The 22,817-nt window shown below is 43.5% G+C and overlaps 2 protein-coding genes across 3 annotated transcripts; one reads left to right on the top strand and one right to left on the bottom strand.

Annotated features, from left to right (window-relative positions):
- The first annotated feature begins 433 nt into the window (after window positions 1-433).
- On the top strand, window positions 434-11,586 carry kif3b (kinesin family member 3B). 2 transcript variants are annotated; one of them, XM_075476193.1, is made up of 9 exons: window positions 434-524; window positions 1,143-2,652; window positions 2,768-2,869; window positions 3,492-3,614; window positions 5,551-5,669; window positions 5,844-5,960; window positions 7,120-7,225; window positions 8,691-8,902; window positions 9,004-11,586. In XM_075476193.1, exons 2-9 carry the CDS (start codon window positions 1,249-1,251, stop codon window positions 9,107-9,109), a joined length of 2,289 nt encoding a protein of 762 aa, XP_075332308.1. In that variant the 5' UTR covers window positions 434-524; window positions 1,143-1,248; the 3' UTR covers window positions 9,110-11,586. The 2 variants fall into 2 exon arrangements, with proteins under 2 accessions (XP_075332308.1, XP_075332309.1); XM_075476194.1 differs by lacking the exon at window positions 434-524 and adding an exon at window positions 545-670.
- Window positions 11,587-15,899: 4,313 nt separating this feature from the next.
- pcmtd2b (protein-L-isoaspartate (D-aspartate) O-methyltransferase domain containing 2b) lies at window positions 15,900-22,108 on the bottom strand. The gene is made up of 7 exons (XM_075476192.1): window positions 21,996-22,108; window positions 19,947-20,107; window positions 19,718-19,868; window positions 18,072-18,174; window positions 17,815-17,986; window positions 16,913-17,036; window positions 15,900-16,818 (listed from the first exon to the last, which is right to left on the bottom strand). Exons 2-7 carry the CDS (start codon window positions 20,100-20,102, stop codon window positions 16,256-16,258), a joined length of 1,269 nt encoding a protein of 422 aa, XP_075332307.1. The 5' UTR covers window positions 20,103-20,107; window positions 21,996-22,108; the 3' UTR covers window positions 15,900-16,255.
- Between the last annotated feature and the right edge of the window lie 709 nt (window positions 22,109-22,817).

Below are 22,817 nucleotides of genomic sequence, written 5' to 3'. Positions count from 1 at the left end.
AGTAATTCAGCTGCAATGATGGTTAAAAAATAAGTCGGCTTGTATTATTTGGTTAGAAAAACAGTGATTTTATACTTTTCTCCCTTTATAAATCACATAACTAACGATGCATAATAATTAGTTCTATTAATAATACTAGAAAAAAACATTAGCAGTGGGAATATATATATATGTATATATATATATATATATATATATATGTATATATATAAAAAAATAGTGATTTTTGAGGTTGTTTCTCAACAACTTCATCGTGCATTTGAGGGGTTATTTTATACTGATGTTAGCTCAAAACGTTTTGTTGTAAAATTAGCATTTTGGCTCTAACCGACTGAGTGGAAAGTGATTTTGAGCAAAGCCAGAAGGTTAATAAGTCAAAGTTTGGACGCTTCCAGCACCCGTACCGTAAGTACACGAAGAGACGCGCAGTCGGCGGCTGGTTTCTTTGGGTTTGACAGGGATTTTGCCATCGACGGCTCTCTTGGACGTAATGGGAGTTTTGGATTAGCTAACGTTCACCGCTGGTAAATCTTAAACGACGTTATTCGGGTGTCCGACGTAAAGCTGTCGTTGTCTGGAAAGTCTTGAGTTTAGTCAGTCATTTACTGTGTTTTTTTCCGCGGGGTGATATGACTAATTCACGTATAGCCTCTTTAAGAATGCTAGCCAGGTAATGCTATCAGATTTGTAGCTAAGGTTACCAATGTGTTTGTCGTTGCTAGGCCAGTGTTTTGGTCTCGTTAACGGCTGTATTTATGCTAAGCTAACGTTAGCTGAGCCGCTGCTTTGATGAATCGTTGTTTAGAATGATTGACGGGAGCTGACAAACGGTTCCCAACGGTTGTGACTTAACGACCTGTCATTCCAGCTCTGATTAGCATTAGGGTAGTTAGGGGCTAAATTCAGTTAGCTAATTTAGGGTGTTGCCATTGAACTGTACTCAACACTATGGGGGCATAAATAAGAAACGTTTATCGTCTGGATTGCAGAATTTTACCCCCTAGGCTGTAATCCCCGTGATTTACATGATATCAGTCAGCCTGGTTTTTAAATAATCTTTTGTCCACATTGATCTCAAACAATTGAGTTTTCCAGCTTGGTTGTGTGTCACTGATATTAATCACTGATTGTGTCTGCTCCAGCTGGTTCAGATGTGGGCATTTCCTGTAGTGAACTGTTCTGAAGCTGCTCTGGGAGGAAGAGGACACGAGGGAGCCAAGCAGTGAGGGCTGGTAGCTGCTATCCACCATGTCCAAGAGCAAGAGCTGCGAGTCGGTCAAGGTGGTGGTCCGCAGCCGCCCGATGAACGAGAAGGAGCGGGCTGCTGGCTTTCAGAAGATGGTCTCCGTCGATGTCAAATTGGGCCAAATTCTTGTCAGGAACCCTCGGGAAAGTTCAGCCAATGAACACCCCAAAGTCTTCACTTTCGATTCAGTGTACGACTGGAACTCCAAGCAGATAGATCTGTATGATGAAACCTTCAGGCCCCTGGTTGATTCTGTTCTTCTTGGGTTCAACGGGACGATTTTTGCCTACGGGCAGACGGGCACGGGGAAGACGTACACTATGGAAGGCGTGCGAAACGATCCGGAGAGGAGAGGGGTGATCCCCAACTCGTTTGAGCACGTATTCACACACATTTCACGGTCCCAAAATCAGCAGTACCTGGTGAGAGCGTCGTACCTGGAAATTTACCAAGAGGAGATCAGAGACTTGCTCTCCAAGGACCAGGCGCGTCGCCTGGAGCTCAGGGAGAGGCCCGACACGGGCGTGTACGTGAAAGATCTTTCATCGTTTGTCACCAAGAGCGTGCGGGAGATCGAGCACGTCATGAACGTGGGCAACCAGAATCGTTCGGTGGGTTCCACCAACATGAACGAGCACAGCTCGCGTTCTCACGCCATCTTCGTCATCACCGTGGAGTGCAGCGAGTTGGGAGTGGACGGAGAGAACCACATAAGAGTCGGTAAGCTGAACCTGGTGGACTTAGCTGGCAGTGAAAGACAGACCAAGACCGGTGCTCAGGGGGAGAGGCTGAAAGAAGCCACGAAGATCAATCTGTCGCTTTCTGCCCTGGGGAATGTCATCTCGGCTCTGGTGGATGGCAGGAGCAGCCACATCCCCTACCGAGATTCCAAACTAACCCGTCTGCTGCAGGACTCCCTGGGGGGAAACGCCCGCACCGTGATGGTCGCTAACATCGGCCCGGCCTCCTACAACGTGGAGGAGACCCTGACAACGCTGCGCTACGCCAACAGGGCTAAGAACATCAAGAATAAACCGCGCATCAACGAGGACCCCAAAGACGCCCTGCTCAGAGAGTTTCAGGAGGAGATTGCGAGGCTGAAGGATCAGCTGGAAAAGCGTGTAGGGAAGAAGAAAAAGAGGAGGCAAAAGAAGAGAACTGGGGAAGGGAGCGATGGCGAGGATCTGGAAGAGGGAGAGACTGAGGACGATGAAGAGGAAGGAGACGACAAAGGGGACTACTGGAGACAGCAGCAGGAGAAGCTGGAGAAGGAGAGAAAGGCCATCATGGAGGATCACAGTCTGGTGGCCGAGGAGAAAACTCGTCTGCTCAGGGAAAAGGAGAAGAAAATGGAAGACTTGAGGAGAGAGAAGGAGGCCGGCGAGATGCTTTCAGCTAAAGTGAAGGTGTGCAGACTTCCAGCCATCAGAAAGAATGAAAACAGATTTTAAAACGTAATACATCTCCTTAAAAGTGCAGTTTTGTTTTCTAAAGTCGGTGCTGTTATTTTCTTTCATTCAGGCAATGGAGAGTAAGCTCCTGGTCGGTGGGAAGAACATAGTGGATCACACTAATGAGCAGCAGAGAATGCTGGACCTGAAGAGGCAGGAAATCGCCGAGCAGGTAAACCGGACGTGCGAACTGCCGACGTTAATGAAAGGAGAGCTAAACTCCTCGTGCATCTCGGCTCCTGCAGTCTGATTTTCACTTCTGTAATATATATAAATATATCACTGGTATGTTTATTGTGTTTTACTGGGGACATAAATGCATTCTTAGATTTAATGTTATTAGATGAATCGACAGGACAAGTTTAAACGGTTTATCTGTGAACTTAGTAACACAACCAGAAATCTAAAATGAGTTTCTACTTATTGGCTAAGTGGAGCGGTGGATGCTTTATCGTTTCTCGCATGAACACCCTCATTTGACTCCTGTTACACTGCTCAGTGCACGGTCCACGAGCAGCTTCAGTGGGGAAGCTAACATGTCGGGAACAGAGCAGGGCGGGTCTTTGCTGACTGCCGTGGGGGGGCATGTGACAGATTCTGGGCAGTTTATACACCAGATCGACGTCTCTGCCATGTGACGGGACATGCTGTCCTACTGAGAGAAGTTAAAAGGATCTGTTGTAGATGGGAGGTTGGGTTACGTCATGTCAAAGTAACGTCCACGTGAATGCCGGAACGTCACCTGTCGGCGGTTGGAAGGCCGCGGTTGATGCGTGTTTGTGCGTTGTCTCCAGAAACGCCGAGAGCGAGAGATGCAGCAGCAGATGGAGAGCCGTGACGAGGAGACTCTGGAGCTGAAGGAGACCTACAGCTCTCTGCAGCAGGAGGTCGACATCAAAACCAAGAAGCTGAAGAAGGTAGGAAGTTAACTGGGAGAAGGTAGTGGACTGAATTTATACCATGATGTCACAATGAAACAAGGTAAGTTTATTTTAAAGCACAATTCAATAACAAGGGGTTCAAAATGCTTTACAGATACATTAAAACAGTAGAAATAAAAAGCACAATTTAAAGAAATGAGAACAATAGATCAAATCAGGAGTAAAAATGTGATTAAGTTTTGAAACTCAAGCTTCAGATTTGGAGCTTTATTCGAACGCAGCTGAAAATACGTGCGTCTTCAGCCTGGACTTAAACACACTGAGTGTTTCAGCTGATCTGAGGCTTTCTGGGAGTTTGTTCCAGACGTGTGGAGCATAGAAGCTGAACGCAGCTTCTCCATGTCTGGTTCTGACTCTGGGAACTGATAGAAGACCGGATCCAGATGAGCTGAGGGGTCTGGAAGGTTCATACTGGGTCAGGAGCTCACTGATGCATTCTGGTCCTAGACCATTCAGAGCTTTATAGAGCAGCATCAGAACTTTAAAGTCTATCCTCTGATGGACAGGCAGCCAGTGTAAAGACCTCAGAGCTGGACTGATGTGGTCCACTGTGCACAATAGCGACCGCTGACGTTTTGTGTGTGCGCCAGTACTTCCGGTGAAAACTTCCGGTGATTTGACAGCTAGCGCGTCAGGTTAGGGCCAGTGGCCGTAAACAAAGGTTAACTTATAGCCGATAAGAAAGATGATAATATAACGTAGCTAAAAAGACTAGCTTTCTTCTGTAGCCTAATGCTTACCGATTTAGCAAGCCTAGCAGCCTAGTTGCTAATGCTAGCCGCCGTAACGTTAGCAACCATACCCGACGTCAAGGAGTTGGCTGAGCAGGGGCAAGAGTATGGCGGGGCTGGCAGAGTTAACTTCATAATGGGTGAGTGCAGGTTTCATTCACTTGTTTTCATTCTTTCACAGGAATGATTCACTTCATTGGTTTATCCGATTGCTGGCCGCCGATTGTCCTGTAGTGTGTGGTGTTCCCTTGTGCGTTCAAATCTTATGCGATCATGTTGACACACTGATTCAGTATCACTGAAGCACACATTTCACACTGGACTTTTTTTCAACACCGAACAGCCTAGAGTGTAGTTTTATATATATTTTTGCCGTGGTAATGGTCTTAATTTTTATTCTTAGAGGTCTTAAAAAGGCTTTTTTTTTTATCCAAAGCGACTTATAAGAACACATTATTGGTTACAGTCTCTGGAGAATTGTTGGGTTAGTTGTTTTGCTCAAGGTCACTCCAGGTGTAAACAGAGGTAGCCTAATCGTGGGATTTGAGCTTGCAACCCTGTGATTTAAAGACCAACTCCCTAAAAATTAGGATGGCTCGTTAACATATAGCATCTGCATGCCATTAACGTATGATTGGTAATGCAAAAAAAAAAAAAAACCCTGCACTTTTATGTCCCCACCAATGTCAAAATCAAAGTTACTCCCTTGGTTGAATTGGGCAAATGCTTGTTTCTTGTAAATAATTAAAGTTGAACACTGTTGAGATGCTTTCAAAGGCAGAGGAAAAATACAGAATTACTAAGAGTTTTTTAATTTTCACACGAGCTGTGAAAGGCTTTAATGTCGGTGCATTTAACTTAAAGTGAGAGCCGCAATAAAGAGGCCATCTTTATTATTATTATTGTTTTTTTTTAATCAAATGATGAGGTGGCTGAGGCTTCCTAGAGAACACAAAAAGTCTGACTTGCAGTGCTCAAAGCTTTACGTCAGGTGATCAAATGTCTTCCAACTAAGTAGGTCAGGCTCTATTTTAAGTCGGGTAAGGATCCATTATTGGCCTTTTTGCTTTAGTGAACCATTATTACTCCTGACAGTCAGGTGTCTACGCCAAGTTCTAATGAGGACATACTCTGAAAGTCCTTTTTGTCACGGTAACCGTGGTTTCCTCTCTGGTCTCCAGCTGTTTTCAAAGCTGCAGGCTGTGAAGGCAGAAATCCAGGACATCCAGGGGGAACACATTAAGGAGCGGCAGGAGTACGAACAGACCCAGAACGAGCTCACCAGGGACCTCAAACTCAAGTATGGAGCCTCTCTATCAGCCTGATACTGTTATGAAAGAGCTGTTTCCTGCTGACAGAGTCCAACCCGATCCACGTTTTCAGTGTTTTTGTGCGTCTTCTGTCTCCTCTGCTGTTGTTTTGCCTCTTGCCTCTCTTTGCCGCTTGCCTCTCACTGCTTGTGTTTGTCTTTCAGGCATCTGATCATTGAAAACTTCATTCCTCTGGAGGAGAAGAACAAAATAGTCAACAGGGCCTTCTTCGACGATGAAGAAGAATGCTGGAAATTGAAGCCCATCACGCGTATAGAAGAGTAAGTTACAGAGTATTCTGACCTTTTGAAGCACTCTTCTTCAGGTTAATGAGGCCTAAACATCCACAAACCTGCGTATGTTTCTGTAAAACATTTAGTGTCCTTTACAAGGAAAGTGTGATCAGCCACAACATTAAAACCATTTGGGAAAAGCTCAGCTTTTTATTTCAGATGTGAAATAAAGATAGTTTTAGTATCTGTCACGTCTGTTAGTGTGATGTGCACACTAACATCACTCCTGTTCCTAACTCCCTCCATTGACTTCCTGTCCTTTATAGAACTGATTTTAAACTTTCAATGTTTGTTTTTAAAGCTCTTAACGGCCTCGCCCCATCATATTTATCTGAGCTTTTAACAGTCCTGGTAGAGCTCTGAGGTCAACAGATCAGTTTCTGCTGGAAGTGCCCAGGTCAGAATACAAACCCTGGGGTGAGCGAGCCTTTTCCCAAAGCTGCCCCCAGGCTCTGGAATAAGCCCCCCGTCCAGCTGCGTCTTATTTCTGACCTGGGCCTCTTCACATCTAGGCTAAAAACCTACTTATTTAGGATTGCTTTTAATACCCAGTAGTATGATGACACTTTTATCTTATTCGATTTTGTTGTATTTTATTGCTTTCGCTGTTCTTTTATTGTTTTTATTTGTTTTTACTTATTCTTCTCTTTATTTATTACCTGCTGTAAAGCACTTTGGTACACTGTAAGGATCGTCTGTAAAGGGCTGTATAAATAAAGTACATTTACATTTAATAGCATTTATCATCATATAAATCAATTTATTTCTCATTTATATATTTTCGGATTTATTTTGGATTGTGGCAGTTTCAGTCCTCCGAACATTTTGTGTCTCGAACACCGTTGCCGCCACTTTTCTTGCCTGGGGGAGGCTGCGGTCACCGCTGATCTGACCTTTAACCTCAGGTCCTCTGTGTTGAACTGGTGTTGACACGCTCACTGACCACAATAAGCCAATCGGATGTTGGCTGGAAGCAGAAGAAGAAGAAGCGGTAAAAATTCTGAAGCCAAAACCTCGATACAAACCTCCACGGCCTGGTGTTGGGTTCATGCCTTCACTAAAAGCTCACTGTGTGATGCTCTGAAAGAGAAGCTTTCAGCACGATGCTGTGTAACTTATAGTTTCCCTCTGTGTGCGTCTCCTTTAGTGACCATCAGATGATGTCCAAGCCTCTGTCGGCGGTCGGCTACAGGAGGCCCCTCAGCCACCATGCTCGCATGGCCCTGATGATGAGGCCTGACATGAGATACAAAGTAAGCTTCTTCTCCTTTTTCAGGGAAAAACGTCTTTGTATGTACAGTATAAACGCCACAATGAAGGGTCCGTGTCCACAATCAGCACAGGAGACGCAGCGGGACAGATTTATTAGCACAAAGAATTGATTAGATCAACTCGAGGAAATTCAGTATATTATGTTGCAGGTGGAAAATAGTATTCTGTTTAATTGTGACACCAAGCTAAAGTCCATCCTCCTGCTGACCTGAAAACAAATAATAATTCATAATAATGATTCCTACATACATATAGTCCATGCTCAGCTTTTATATGCAAATGTCTGTATTTATTGTCCACAAATCTGTCAATCCAACAGATTATCAAACAACAGGCATTTTCTATAAATAAACTCCCACAGAAACGCAGAGCGGAGGGATCAACAAACTGTTGCTACGTTGTGACTGACACACACAGTACAAAGGTGTGACACCCATTAGTTTAATGAGTGTTTGACATTAGGTTTTTCAGTTGTTGTCAATAAGGACGGAGCATGCAGCAAACTGGGGGACCAGAAGGATGGATTGTATTCAGATTAGCCACATTTAGAGCATATTAGCAACAGGTTTGACTGTTGAAACGGTCAGAATCTTTCAGAAAGGCTTAGGCATAATAACGTCTGCTGCTTTCCAGGCAACAAGTCGCATGGCCAGAAATGATCAACCTGGCAGTTGTACTTCAAATCAAGTCGAGTCAAATTTATTTGTATAGCACATTTCATGTACAAAACAATTCAAAGTGCTTCACATCAAATAAAAGCATTGCAGCAGGGAGTCTAAGAAGCATTAAAAATACATAAAAGAAGAGAAAAAGATAAGTTCAAAGATATTGTGCAGATTTCATGCATAGACACATGAGAAAATAAATGTTTTTAACCTGGATTTAAAAATGTCCACATTTAGTGAAAGTTTAATCTCCACTGGCAATTTGTTCCACTTGTTTGCAGCATAACAGCTAAATGCTGCTTCTCCGTGTTTAGTCTGGACTCTGGACTGGACCAGCTGACCTGAGTCCTTGGATCTAAGAGCTCTGCTGGGTTTATATTCTCTGAACATATCACAGATGTATTTTGGGCCTAAACTTGTCTGGTTGATCTGTAAGAAACTATCACAGGGCAACGAAGCCGGCATCATGTGACCAGTCGTATTTTTTGAAAGCAGCAGAACGACCTACAGACTTGGTGGGCTGCCATGCCCGTTGATTTCTAACAAGACCTGTATTATTCCTGCATTTTATCCCTTACTAAAGAAAAGACGAGGCAGGTACCAGTTTACATCAGCAGGTGACACATTAAATGGGATTTAAAATTTCAATAGTAGACACATAATGAAAATGTTTTCAGCCGCTTTCAGCTCTGTAAATACTCTTGAAAAGAAGGAAAAACTACATATAAGTGAACATGATTTAAAATGTTTAGTACGAATGTGTCTGTTTTTGTTCCCTCAGGCTGAAAACATCCTGATGCTGGACATGGACCTGCCAGCACGGACCACTAAAGAGTACCAGGAGCCGGTTATCGCCCCAAAGGTGGCGGCAGCTCTGGAGGACGCTCTTCGGGATGAGGATGAGATCCAGGTCGACGCCTCGGGCTTTCACAGCAGCTTGGGACCAACGCCGCCTGCCAGCGCCAGCAGCAGCCTCAAGAAACCAAAGTCTGGGTAAGAGTGTCCCCTGCAGCTCTCAGCCAGATGTTTCACGCCCTGCGCCGAGGCTTCCTGATGGGTCTGTTTAACCTCTTCCACTGCTCTCTGTCTCTCAGTCGACCAAGAACGGGCAAGAAATCGAGCACCCCGACCTCTCCGTTCAGCCCCTCCAGTCCAGGGTCCCCTCTTTACCCACAGTCCCGTGGTCTGGTGCCCAAGTGACAGCTCTACCACTACCACCAACCTCTCCTGTGCACCTTTTCACTTTAGGACTCAGCTGTGAGAGGATAAGGATTCTTAAGAAAAAACCTTTTAAGATAATGCTGCTTTGTAGGTTTAAACTGTAACCACACTACTGTTAAAATGTTGCCCCCCTCATCGTAACTCCACGCCAGCGCGGAGCCTCACATCACGCCACGCTGCGAGTACACTTTCCCTGCGTTTGGCTGTATGCCAGTAATGTCTTAACCATCACAATGTTCTTAATATACAGACTGCAGTATCCTCAATGCACTTCTACATATCTGCACAGTGTGTGTGAACTCTACTGACTGTACGCATCGATGTGAAGAGACATGGACTCACCAGGAGGCTGTGTGTGTCAGTGAGCTGCATTTTTGTGGTTCTTCACATCAACTTTTCAGTTTGTTAAACTGCGCTGTTTTTTTTTTTTTTTTCCCAGGGTTGGAGTTCTGGTTATGTCGGATTGGAGCTTTAATTCTGTGTTGTTTTCTTTGTGAAGGGATTTTTTTTCAGCACAGTGGGGAAATACATTTGCTTCCTTTGTTGCAGAAGGTTTTGTCTTTTCACTGCATGTTAAATATGAAGCCAGAGTTTCTCAACCAAGTGATAATCAGCCGAGATGCAACTCCACAAACGTCCAGATGTGTGTTTCTGTATGTACACATTGAGGGATGCTTCTGATTTGGGTAAGCTCTGGTTTCTTATTTAGCAAACTTTTTAAAAAAAAAAATTTTTTTTAGGGTGACATGGAAGCAAATGTCCTCAAAATGGTGAAATATTCCTGTATCTCTGTATGATTGTACATGTAAGGGCCAGAGAGTGGAACACACTACGGGCTCGGCCTCGGTAACGAGTTGCTGTAATCGGCAGATGCCGTTCTTCCTGGGGCACATGAGATGGAGGTGGGGAACGACGGGAGAGAGCTCGGCACATCCTTACAAACACCCACTGTGGGACGCATTGTAGACTGCGTGACATCGCAGTTAGCCTCCAGATTTACCAGCCTGAGATCTTGGTCACTTCAAACGTTCCTGTCCTGGAATGTGCCTCAGATACATCAGGGTTCCAAGGTGCCTTAAAATCTGCGTCCTCAATCTCTGCGCCTTCATTTGAAGTGTTCACACATGCCCCTCTTGACAAGTGTCGTTATTTATTCCCCTATAATATCATGAGGACGTGGGTGCACCCTTTAAAAGGAGAGGCAGACTGTGGACGCAGCATTCAACCGCCCCTCGGTTTTCTGGTAAACGAAGGGCGATGCATTTCCCCTTCTAATATGTCTCTCTCATACCTCATGTTACCTTCGTGTTGGCCTGATTGCTCCTTGGAATGAGCTAATTTGCTCACCAGAACTTAAACCATCCTGGGAGCACAAAACTCAGTCAAAACACTCTGGACTTGAGAAGATCTCGAGGTCTTCATGCGTACGCCTCCAGGTGGTGGTGGATAATATGCAGTTTTAACCTCCGTGGTTCAGCCTGCCTCTCTGCTGCTCTCAGTTCCCCACACTCTGCAACTGTGAGGGGTGTAACGTTCACTCGCTGCTACTGTGCATGGGTTTTCCGACCCACTGTGACATTTCAACAAGCCTGGGTCAAGTGACAAAAAGAAGATCCTCTCACATACTTGTGAACTGTACTGTTTCTTGTTTTTGTTAAAAAGCCATCAACCATCCGACTTATGGGATCTCTCTTGCTGTTTGACCCAAGCCTGCTTACATATTTAGATATTTAACGTTAAATAAAGACGTGTTGAAAGGCAATCCGAAGTCAGTTTTGCAGATGTAAAAAAATAAAAATAAAAACACAAATAGGTTTCCACATTTAAAAAAAAATAACTTATTACAATCTTTCATTTTTATATAAAGATGTAGATATAATGTTTATATTCTTTTTTTCTTTAAGATAGTTTTATTTTTTAGAGCTCTGTAATTTAATGTTAAAATTTTATTTTTGGCATCATACATGCAGTATGTTTATTCTTTTGTATTCAGCATGGCTTTTTACACTTAATAGGTTCTCCATAGGGAAGATGAAAGCATGGGTCAAGTCGAAGTGTAGTTATTGATCATATACGTGTTAGCCATCATTTAAATTACTAAACACAAACATAATCTTTAGAATAACAGCTGATTGTTTTAGCTAACATTGCATTGCTGTATACCTGCCGCATGATTTTAGCACATTTGACTAAAACGTTTGGTTATGAGAATATTCATCAGTAATGGGAATTTGGTGAGCACAATGTGAAATGTCTTTATTTAACTGAACACTTATACATCTATATCGCCTAGCTTCATCACTGGATCCAAACCTGAATACTTTTGTGACCAACTTTTATGTGCTGGTATTGTTTTCTAGCCAAATGATGATTCTGCTGGTGCACTTCTGTCTGTGACTGGCTGTGTCTTTTACTTGTTTAGTTTGTTTTTATTATTAAAGACAATTCATTGGAAAGACGATGTAATGTTTTATCATTTAGAACAACACATTTCCCCCTGCTTCCAATGTTTGGCCAAAGCTCAACCTAAAGTTTCCTCCTGCTTCCAATGTTTGGCCAAAGCTCGACCAAAAGTTTCCCCGTTTTCAATGTTTGACCAAAGCTAGACCAAAAGTTTCCTCCTGCTTCCAATGTTTGACCAAAGCTAGACCAAAAGTTTCCCCCTGCTTCCAAAGTTTGACCAAAGCTCGACCAAAAGTTTCCTCCTGCTTCCAATGTTTGACCAAAGCTCGACCAAAAGTTTCCCCGTTTTCAATGTTTGACCAAAGCCAGACCAAAAGTTTCCCCGTTTTCAATGTTTGACCAAAGCTAGACCAAAAGTTTCCTCCTGCTTCCAATGTTTGACCAAAGCTAGACCAAAAGTTTCCCCCTGCTTCCAAAGTTTGACCAAAGCTCGACCAAAAGTTTCCTCCTGCTTCCAATGTTTGACCAAAGCTCGACCAAAAGTTTCCCCGTTTTCAATGTTTGACCAAAGCCAGACCAAAAGTTTCCCCGTTTTCAATGTTTGACCAAAGCCAGACCAAAAGTTTCCCCGTTTTCAATGTTTGACCAAAGCCAGACCAAAAGTTTCCCCGTTTTCAATGTTTGACCAAAGCCAGACCAAAAGTTTCCCCGTTTTCAATGTTTGACCAAAGCCAGACCAAAAGTTTCCTCCTGCTTCCAATGTTTGACCAAAGCTCGACCAAAAGTTTCCCCCAGCTTCCAATGTTTGACCAAAGCTAGACCAAAAGTTTCCCCCTGCTTCCAATGTTTGACCAAAGCTAGACCAAAAGTTTCCCCGTTTTCAATGTTTGACCAAAGCCAGACCAAAAGTTTCCCCCTGCTTCCAATGTTTGACCAAAGCTAGACCAAAAGTTTCCCTGCTTCCAATGTTTGACCAAAGCTCGACCAAAAGTTTCCCTGCTTCCAATGTTTGACCAAAGCTAGACCAAAAGTTTCCCTGCTTCCAATGTTTGACCAAAGCCAGACCAAAAGTTTCCCCCTGCTTCCAATGTTTGACCAAAGCTAGACCAAAAGTTTCCCTGCTTCCAATGTTTGACCAAAGCTCGACCAAAAGTTTCCCTGCTTCCAATGTTTGACCAAAGCTCGACCAAAAGTTTCCCTGCTTCCAATGTTTGACCAAAGCTAGACCAAAAGTTTCCCCCTGCTTCCAATGTTTGACCAAAGCTCGACCAAAAGTTTCCCTGCTTCCAATGTTTGACCAAAGCTAGACCAACAGTTTCCCCGTTTTCAACGTTTGACCAAAGCTACACCAACAGTTTCCCCCTGCTTCCAATGTTTGACCAAAGCTAGACCAAAAGTTTCCCTGTTTTCAATGTTTGACCAAAGCTCGACCAAAAGTTTCCCCCTGCTTCCAATGTTTGACCAATTCTAGACCAAAAGTTGCCCTGTTTTCAATGTTTGACCAAAGCTCGACCAAAAGTTTCCCCGTTTTCAATGTTTGACCAAAGCTCGACCAAAAGTTTCCCCCTGCTTCCAATATTTGACCAAAGCTACACCAACAGTTTCCCTGTTTTCAATGTTTGACCAAAGCTAGACCAAAAGTTTCCCCGTTTTCAATGTTTGACCAAAGCTAGACCAAAAGTTTCCCCGTTTTCAATGTTTGACCAAAGCTAGACCAAAAGTTTCCCTGCTTCCAATGTTTGACCAAAGCTCGACCAAAAGTTTCCCCCTGCTTCCAATGTTTGACCAAAGCTACACCAACAGTTTCCCCGTTTTCAATGTTTGACCAAAGCCAGACCAAAAGTTTCCCCCTGCTTCCCATTTTACAAACAACCTTTTATTTTACGTCCCAAATTAGAAAAAAATAAAATAGTACAAGCAGCAAAGCTGGACTGATTTTTAAGATTGTATTAATGAAATATTGGAAATTCAATACAAGATTTTTACGGATCGTCTTGTGTTCTAAAGGAAAAAACAACCTAAATAGTTTTCCATTTGTATAGTATTTTCTGTAAAGTATATTTAAACTAATAATGTCTTATTTTCTACTTATTTAGACTTTGGTTTGGTCATGCTTATCCTGGATTTAGCCCATCACATCACTGGAATCTGGACTTTCTTCTTTATAATGAACTTTATTGTCAGCAGTTAATAATACAGCTCAATTTTAAAAACAAGCAAGTCATCTCATCAAATATTTAAAAAAAAGAAAAGAAAGAAGAAGAAACACCATGATCAAATACATTCAGCAGAGAAGCACAAATGCACAAAAGCCAAATGTGAATGGCACCCATGAGGAATAAAGGAATGGTCTACATACAGTCCTGAAAGGTAGATGCAGCAGCTGCAGAAATAATTCAGACTGGGATGTGACCCGTCTGTTTTTTTTATTTCAAAGTTGGTTACCTTAACAATAGAAACTGCACATAGTCCAAATGCTATGATCACAACCATAATTTATCCAAATACCTCTAATTGCTGAATAGTTTGGTTTGGTTAAACACATTCTTCTTTCATGGGACACATCTGAGGCTTGTGTTTGAAAACCCAGTGGGAGTAGTAGTTACAGAAATAATAAACCAATGCATTTGTTTTGTTGTTTTTAATAGGACTGACTTGCTGTTGATTTGCCCTTTCCTCTCAATAAATTGGCTCACACCATTTAAGTTTGGCACAGATGAAGAAAGTTTGCAGGGAAAAATAAAAAAGCGAAAGATTCAAAGAAATAATGCCCGTCAAACTACAATCCACAACAGAAAAAAAAATGTTAAAAGATACTTCTTTTATTCTGTAAAGTATCTTTATAGTTTTTCATAAATCACGACACACAACAGCTTCGTATATGCACACCACTTCAAGTCTCAAACGGTTCAAAGAAAACTCGTTACAGGAAAAACAAAAACCATGAGAGCACAGTGAGAGAAAACTGTCTTTTTTTTTATCATGCTGGTTTATTTTTGTAAAAAGAAATATCAGTATGCATTTTTTTATGGTCATAGAGAGAAACACGAGAATTCCTTTTGAATAAGCATGTAAGGATTTTAAGTCGGTTGAATCTCCAAGGAGACTAATTGGACCAACACAATGAAACATATGCATAGAAAAATGGAAAAAGAAATAATCAACCATCCATCAAATCAAGTTTCCTGAAAATGTTTTGAAATGACAACTAACACTTGGTCTTGGAATAGCTCTTGATATAAAGGGTTATGGTGTATTTCCCCATTAATTACTGTGTCACTATTGGTCAAAATACATCTGTGCAACTCCTCGTTTCTCAAGAATCTCTTTTGACGGTGGTGGAAAAAGCCAAAACCCCATCAACCACATTAACAGGAAATCTGCCGGATTGAAATAAACCTACAAAAGGACAACTAAAAATAGGATAAGAAAGCGACAAACTTTTCTTTTTTTTTAAATTTCAAGGATAAAGCTGAAATGTTGAGAATAAACTCTCAATACCTTTTTTTGTGTGTGCCAAAGGCACACCTCCAGGATTACTGTATGTTGTGATGCATTCAGGTGTAACCATAGACACCGATTTATCTGTGCAGCTGAAAGGGACCGAGGCCACGTATTTTCAGTTTTTTTTTCCCAGTTTCCGGCTCTCTTTAAAGTACTAATGTTAACCCACCACACGGAGCTTGTTGTCACGACAACAGGAACAAATAAAAACAGACTTTTAAAATGGATGCAAACGTGTCAGTCCGGCCAAAATGCTCCAAAGTTCCAACTTTCAGAATCTTTTCTGAAAACGTCACCAAAACCTATTCTGAAGTAAAACGTCACCAGTAAATCAACACGAGGCGTTTTGATACAGGACTTTAACCCTGAGCTGCAGAGTTTATTCTCAGTGTTTCAGCTTTAAATCGTAACTTTAGTCTAAGTATTTCAACTTTATGTTCAAAATGTCGACTTTATTCATGACATTCAACTACGCACTCGAGTCAAACAGTCTAACTTTATTCTCAAAATTTGAAAGAATTCCTTATTTTTCTTTCCTAATGCTCCTTATTTAAACTTGATGTTATCTTTTGTGCCGCAGGCAGAGCTCCTGTTTTTAAGTCACACACAATCACACCATCTTAGTCACAAGCTTCAAGATCTTTACACCCAAAGTTGGGCTTTGCATCATTCTTTGTAAAAACCAAACACCCTGTACTTTTTACATGGGGGAAAGAAAAAAGCACGCCAACTCACGAGGACGATCATCACACTCAAAATGTAATCAGCGGATTGCTCCTCACTTGTTGCTATAGTGTTTGATCTCTGTTGTGATGTCAAGGAGGACCAAACAACTTCTGTCAGCAGCAGTAAGCGGCAACAATGGACCCTTCTGCTATATTAGTTATGTAAATAATCTGTATTACGTACCGATTTGTGATTTTTTTTCTTCTTTTTTTGCATCTCAAATGAGGCAGAGTTTGCAAGAGCTGACGGAAACACTCCCACCCTCCTCCACTGGGAAAACAGAACGGACTCTTTACAGCGTCAGGATTTGGGTAAAGAGCAGAGCAAAAAGAGGGAGAAGAGGGTGGATGAGGATGAGGTGAGCTGGGGGTCAGTGACGTACGCTGACCTGTCTTGTTCAGGTGTTTGGTGGGTTTGTAACGGAGGCGTCGGCCCCTGCAGGATCTCAGCTCCGGGTTTGGACTCGGGACCGGCTGTGGCTCCAGCTGGCTCTCACTTCTCTCTGTAGTACAGCAGGTACATCTTCAGAGGCTCGGGCAGCGGCAGGCCCAGGATCCTCTCCCTCAGCACGTTCACGGCCGGCTGGGGCCGGAGCAGCTCGCCAGTTTCCTTCTCCTCCTCTTCCTCCTCGTGCTCTTCCTCTTCATCCTCCTCCTCCACCGGCTCCTCTTCCTCCACCAGCCCTCCTCCGGCTCCTCTCCCCGCCCTCCTGCTCCCTCTCATCTGCCGCCTGCCCTCCCTCTCCCCCGCCGCCTCCTCGTCCTCCATCCGTCCCTCCTGGTTGTTGTTGCTGTCCAGGGCCGCGGGGCCGATCCCGCTGCTGGCCACCACTTGGCGGGTGGCCAACACGAGGGCGTTGCAGTGGCGCCGGTGAACTCGCCGGCGTTTGAAGCGAGGGCCGTACTTATGGAGCCCCGCCACCGCCAGCCCCCTGCCCACGCTGAAGGAGGAGCCTCGACCGCGCGAGTGGCCGTCGCCTCCATCGGTGGTCACCCTGAGGGTGTGGCGGATGCAGATACGGGCCAGCTCCTGTAACGTCCGCACCTCGTATTTGGCTGCAGAATTCAGAAGGACAAAACCACAGGTGTTACAACCAGAGGCACGAATGGTAGGAAGACAGCCGTGTTGGAGGAAGTAACAGAGACTCACGCAGTGGGGCTGTTTTGGGTTTGCCGTTCGTGCTGTGCTTAGGCAGCACCAGAGGGGCAAAGGACACAGAGATGATCTTTTTAGTTTCCCAACTGTTCAATCCAGTACGAGTGATCTTCGTCAACTGCAGAAAATACAACAGAGTCAAACAACAAACTTCAACAAAGTCCCCCCACTTTCAAGAGGTGTAAATATTTTCCAGGAGCATAAAGCGTCATGAAGACTTAAAGGGATAGTTCGCCTCTTTTGACATGAAGCTGTATGACATCCCATATTAGCAATATCATTTATGAACATTTTCTTACCCCCTGCTGCGTCCTGTGAGCCGAGTTCCAGCCTCGTTTTGGTGTTGATGAAGGTAGTCTGGCTAGTTGGCTGGGGCCACAAAAATAAAGCGTTTTGCTTCTCAAAACAATATGTGTCCAAAAGAGTAATACATTTGCATCACAAAATCGTTCTTCAGGAAAAATTCAGACCTCACAATCGCTTGGCGCTATTTTCTCTCCCTTCGTATCACTGCGTGCTGTGTAGACCGAGCATTAAGCACCATAACAGGTACGGCTATTGGCAGGTGGCTGCACGCAGTGTTTTGAAGGAAGAGAAAATAGCGCCAAGCGATTGTGAGGTCTGACTTTTACTCTTTTGAACGCATATTGTTTTGAGAAGCAAGACGCTTTATTTTTTTTGAGAAGCAAGACGCTTTATTTTTTAAACCCCAGCCAACTAGCCGGACTACCTTCGTCAACGCCAAAATGAGGCTGGAACTCGGCTCACAGGACGCAGCAGGGGGTAAGATAAGGTTCATAAATGATATGGCTAATATGGGATGTCATACAGCTTCATGTCAAAAGAGGCGAACCATCCCTTTAAGACTCGGTGAGATACTCAGGCAGAGCACCAACCTTTTCCTCAAGAGGCATCACCAGGATGCCCCCCAACTTCAGCAGGTTTTTCATGTAATCCTCGTGCTCTTTCTGCACCCCGGCCCCACAGTACACCCTGTCATAGTGACGGCTCTCTGGAGGGACCTCCAGGCAGTTACCCACCACGAAGGACGGCTCACAGAACTCAAATCTGAACAGAGAGGCAGGGCCCGCTAACAATAAGTGACGCAGCCAAATAAAGGTTAAAAAAGTCAGCGAGGTGTCCGGGGACCTACTTATCGAAGCTGTCGCTGGTTTTGATGAAGGAGTCCAACTTCTGGTAGGCGTACTCGATCACATCTGCGTGCAACTCGATCCCATGATTCACTCCAAATGGTCCTTGAAAAAAGGGAGTAAAATGTTTCAAACCAGAGTTTTCCCCTGTTTTCTCCTGCTGATGCTGGACATTAGTTTTACTGTTGGGCACCTTGGAAAACATTTTAAACTGTAACTGCATGATAGGCCCATTTACAAACCATTCTATGCTCTGTGTTGGAGCTTTATGTTTGTTTGTACTGATGATAAAGCTCTTGCTCATGGGTGAAAACATACAATTTCAATTGTAATTACTCCAAAACACATTTTCATTTGCCCTATCGCCACAAACTAACCTGAAACGTGCCGATTTTTGTCATATTTGATTGGCACAAAACAGGAGATTCTGATTAAAAAGAAATGTATTAATAAGCCCAAAATTAAACCTCTGGCGGCGTGCAAAGAACAACACGGAGGGACAGAGATCACAGAAAGATAGCCACCATCAAGAGGACACAAAAAATAGCATGAATTTAGATGTTAGATCAGTATCAGAGGAATCCAGAGATGGCCGTCTATGTGCTGTGGGAGAATGTAAACAGGAAGTGTGAATACCTCATATTACCACACATTTTTAAACTTTCTTTGTAGAAAAAACATTTAAAGCAGGAAATAAATTTGTCCGGAGAAATAACCAGAATAAGAAAAAGCAACAGCTGTTGTACTGTGCAGCTGAGATATTCTACTCAGATATTTTAGGTATAAACTGGATTTGTACCACCGGATGGAACGGGAGTCACCACGGTGTCTCGTCTCTCATAGAGCCACAAAAGAAGAAGAAGTAGGAGAAGGAGAGAGCATGGAGAATAGTGCTGCCTACACCACCCCCTCCCACAAAGAAACAGCATTCAGCAGCACAGATACAAAATGACAGAAATATAATGGTGTTGCTTTTCTTCACTCGAGACTGAAAACTGATGCACAACCTGCAGCTTTTCTTCTGGAAAACGTAAAAAAGCTTGTGTTGTTAATGTTGTGTAGCTACAGCTTTTCTCAGCTCCCGTCTTTTTGAGCCAATGTGTAAATAACTAAAAAAAAAGGAGCAGCGGAGGGTCAACGAGGACGTCTTTTCTGCAGCGATAAGGCAGAACCAACAAGTGAAAAGGGCTGAAGTATCACAGCTAATCCCATGTTATCACCTGTAAAAATCCAACTAAGTTTACTCATCTTACTGTTAGTTTTTCAGCCACTACTGAGCTGATGAAGAAGAGTTTTCCCCCTCTTTTTGAAAAACAAAAGAGAATGAAACAATCCAGACTTAAAACTAAACTAATGCATCTTGAATTGGAAAGGAAACATGCACCTCATCTGGTAAAACTCTGCCCCCTTGTAGTGATACATTTCTTAATTCTGGAGTCACAAAATGTGCCTTTAATGGTGCTGAGCTGATTAAATGTAAACCTGCACCTGCTTCAATGATGACTAAATGCACCGCAGCATCATACTTCCTGGTTTCCCACCAAAACTTAAGCGATTATCCTCCAAACAGACATTAAAGACATAAATCAGCATCCAACGATCATAACACACCTCACTAATAGGTTTGCACAAAGCTGTGTGCACATACCGAGTATGAGTCCAACCATGGTGCTGAGGTATCCGGTCCCACTGCCGAGGTTGAGGAAGGAGAGCCCAGGGTGGAGATCCAAAGCCTCCATCACCTCAGAGTAGATGCATGGAGCAGACAGGTGGATGTTTCCATGCCGCCACGCTAAGTCCTATCAACAACAAAGAGGATACAGTGTGAATTTCTCAGGACCCCGGCTGGCCGACTCCACAGACCTAATGTAGCTCACCTTGTAGGCGTTGTCCCGGTATTCATCCAGGTAATAGTCGGCCCTGTCGATGGCTCGAAAAGCTCGCTCCACCAGGTCTGAGCGGATGTAGTACGCTTCCTTCAGGTTGTCGATCAAATCGTCGTTGTCCTCACCGGCACTAACAGCTCCGCCCATCCTGACTGGAGGCACAAAACATGCAGGATGTGACTAATGGAGGTGTAGAGGACGCAAAAGAACAGTGACATTTTAAATGGAGCAACTACAGCAACCTCCATAATAAACACAAAGTCAACAGAAATTCTGGAAACGCTTTTTAAGAGAGGAATTTATGCCAGAGCTGCTGAACTGAAACCAGAGGCCCCCACCCATCCAACAGACCTCTAACTGGCCGTGCTGGATCTTTTATTGTGTCTCACTGGGCCACTTTGGTTCGTCTTAATTTGGATGTTTCTTTAGATCTCATTTGGGATATTTTCTGTGGTGATTTTGCCTTTCATTTAAGCCATTCTGTCTCTCTCATCCAATTTTGTTTTCCTTCTCTTTTTGTGTGCTTCGTCTCTCTTTGTGGCCTATTTATGTTTTATTTTGGTTGTTTTGAATGATATCAGCTGTTTGGTGTCTTTTTGTTTCCTTCTGGTTGTTTTGCATCTTATTTTGGGTAATTTCTGTCTCCTTGTGGTCATTTTACCTTTCATTTAGGACATTTTGTGTCTCATTTTAGTCATTTTGACTTCACTTTGTTTTTTTGCATCTCATCTACAAAGCTTTTTGTGTCTTGATGGTCATTTGAAGTTTCATTTGGGCTGTTGAACATCTTATTTTTATGCATTTTGTGCCTATCAGTGGTAATTTTGTATCCCATTTTAGCCGTTTTGTATCATCTCAGCTGTTTAGTGACTCCTTTTAGTTATTTTTTTTATTGAATTTAGGTTGTTTTGAGTCTTGCTTTGGCTGTTATGCATTCAACGCCGACAATTACTTTTAGTTTTGGTTTGTTCTTTAACCATTTAAGTCTTTTTTGTTGCAGTGTGCCTCGTTTTCCATGCCCTTTTACTAACCGATCTATTATTTGTGTTGCAGTCTTTTGTTTGTTAGTACCAAATATAAAGCCCTTGCTCATGGGAGGAACATACAATTTCAAGAAAGGTATTTCTGAATGATGTAAATGAGATTTGAATTAATCAAAAACACTGAAATAACCTTTTTTTTGGTAACTTTTGAGAAATCCCTCGTCGGATTTGATGGCACAAGACATCAGATTCTTATTAAGAATGCACAAATGACCCTGACAACCAAAAGAGGATGAAATTAAGCTTCTGGTCGAGCTCCGGCGGCGTGTGAAGAACAACACTGAGGGACAGAGATCACAGGCTGCAGGTCACCATTCATGAGGCCATAAAAGAACAAAGCACCTGTGGATTTAAGTACTCCTACAGCTCCAGCCTTTGATGCCATTTTGAGCTGAGCTGAAAAGAAGTTAGCAGGTTCCAGATCAATCAAAGAACAAACAGCGTCGATGCATCAACTCATTTTTAGAGGAGGGGTTCAGAGAAAGCAACACTGACCAACAGGGGGCACTGTAATTCGGTCCGGATCGTTTTAGTAGAAGAGTGCAGCACACGCTTCCTGCAAAACACCAACATTTCAGCCTCGTAATACATCAGCTGATTCAGTGTAAAAGCAACCAAGGCCAATCTGTTTTTTTTCCAAACGTGTTTTTATATGGGCTCAAAGGTTCGATGCGGACCTGCAGCTCCGCTCTGGCAGGTTTAATTCGGCGCAGCCTGCACGCCACCACGGCGGATGTTTGCGCCACCCTGGTGATCCGATGTCGAGGAAACACCAAAAAACCCAAAGCTCTAACCAACTAAAAGTGCCTCAGCATAAGCAACAAAAGCAACATTTAACACCTCCAACGGGCTGCCATGTAGCTGCAAGGTCAGCTCAAACGGAGGCAGCCGCTTTTCTCGCCTCGCTGGAGGAGAAACATCGACAGAAACCCGCTCGCTGCTGCGGGTGTAGAAACATCCACCGGCCGCCGCTGCGCCTCCACATCCCGCCTTATACCTGCTGCAAACGCCGACTAGTTTCCTCCGGTTCTGCGGCTCTCCTTGTGTTCAGCCTTTTGTTGTTGGGGAGATCCAGTCAACACACCACTGCTGGATGTAAACATTCGACCATCTGACGCGCTGACGTCAGACGTTACGCACGCAGAATGCCGGTCAGTGGAGGATGGCCTACTTTCTGCAACCAGGGGGCTGTGGGGACATGAGCGCTTCGGCCCTAGTAGGGACTCTAGTGCCGAGCTAAAAGGTGAAGAAACGCCACGCTGACCATCGAACACCGCCTTAAAGAGGGATTAGGGGTCTTGCGTCAGGTATGTGCACCTTAATGAAGTTCCCACGTGACTCAGCCACTCGCAGCTGATCTTCTGGCCTCAGTCTATCTTTAAACTCAGCACCTGTGCTCTGATTGGCCTGGAAAACTAACTGCTGTCAGCTTGAATTAGTCTGTAATTAATAATTTAATTGGATAAGTGGTTCCTCTGCTCTGTGAGCCCTCACTGACCTGCACTCAGATAAAGGGTAACCTCTGACCCCTGGAACTGTCTAGGAGCCATTAAAAGTCACACCTGAAATTCCTTATTATAAATCCTGAAACAACACTGTAAAGTTACCTAATCACCTGGGGAAAAAAGCCTGTAATGAGAGTGTTTAAAGTATTTAGGAAACTTCACTTAAAGGAAAATTTCTTTATCTTATCAGTAATTTACTTTAGCATATGATCTCATTACACTTTCTATAACAGTTTCTCTATGTTTTTATTTGAGATGTTTTGTTTGTTTTGTGGTCATTTTGCATTTCATGTTGGTTGTTTTGACTTTGAATT

Source organism: Odontesthes bonariensis, chromosome 10 (genome assembly GCF_027942865.1).
Source record: "Odontesthes bonariensis isolate fOdoBon6 chromosome 10, fOdoBon6.hap1, whole genome shotgun sequence".
Taxonomy (NCBI): Eukaryota; Metazoa; Chordata; class Actinopteri; order Atheriniformes; family Atherinopsidae; genus Odontesthes; species Odontesthes bonariensis.
This window is presented reverse-complemented; position numbering and strand designations above follow the sequence as displayed.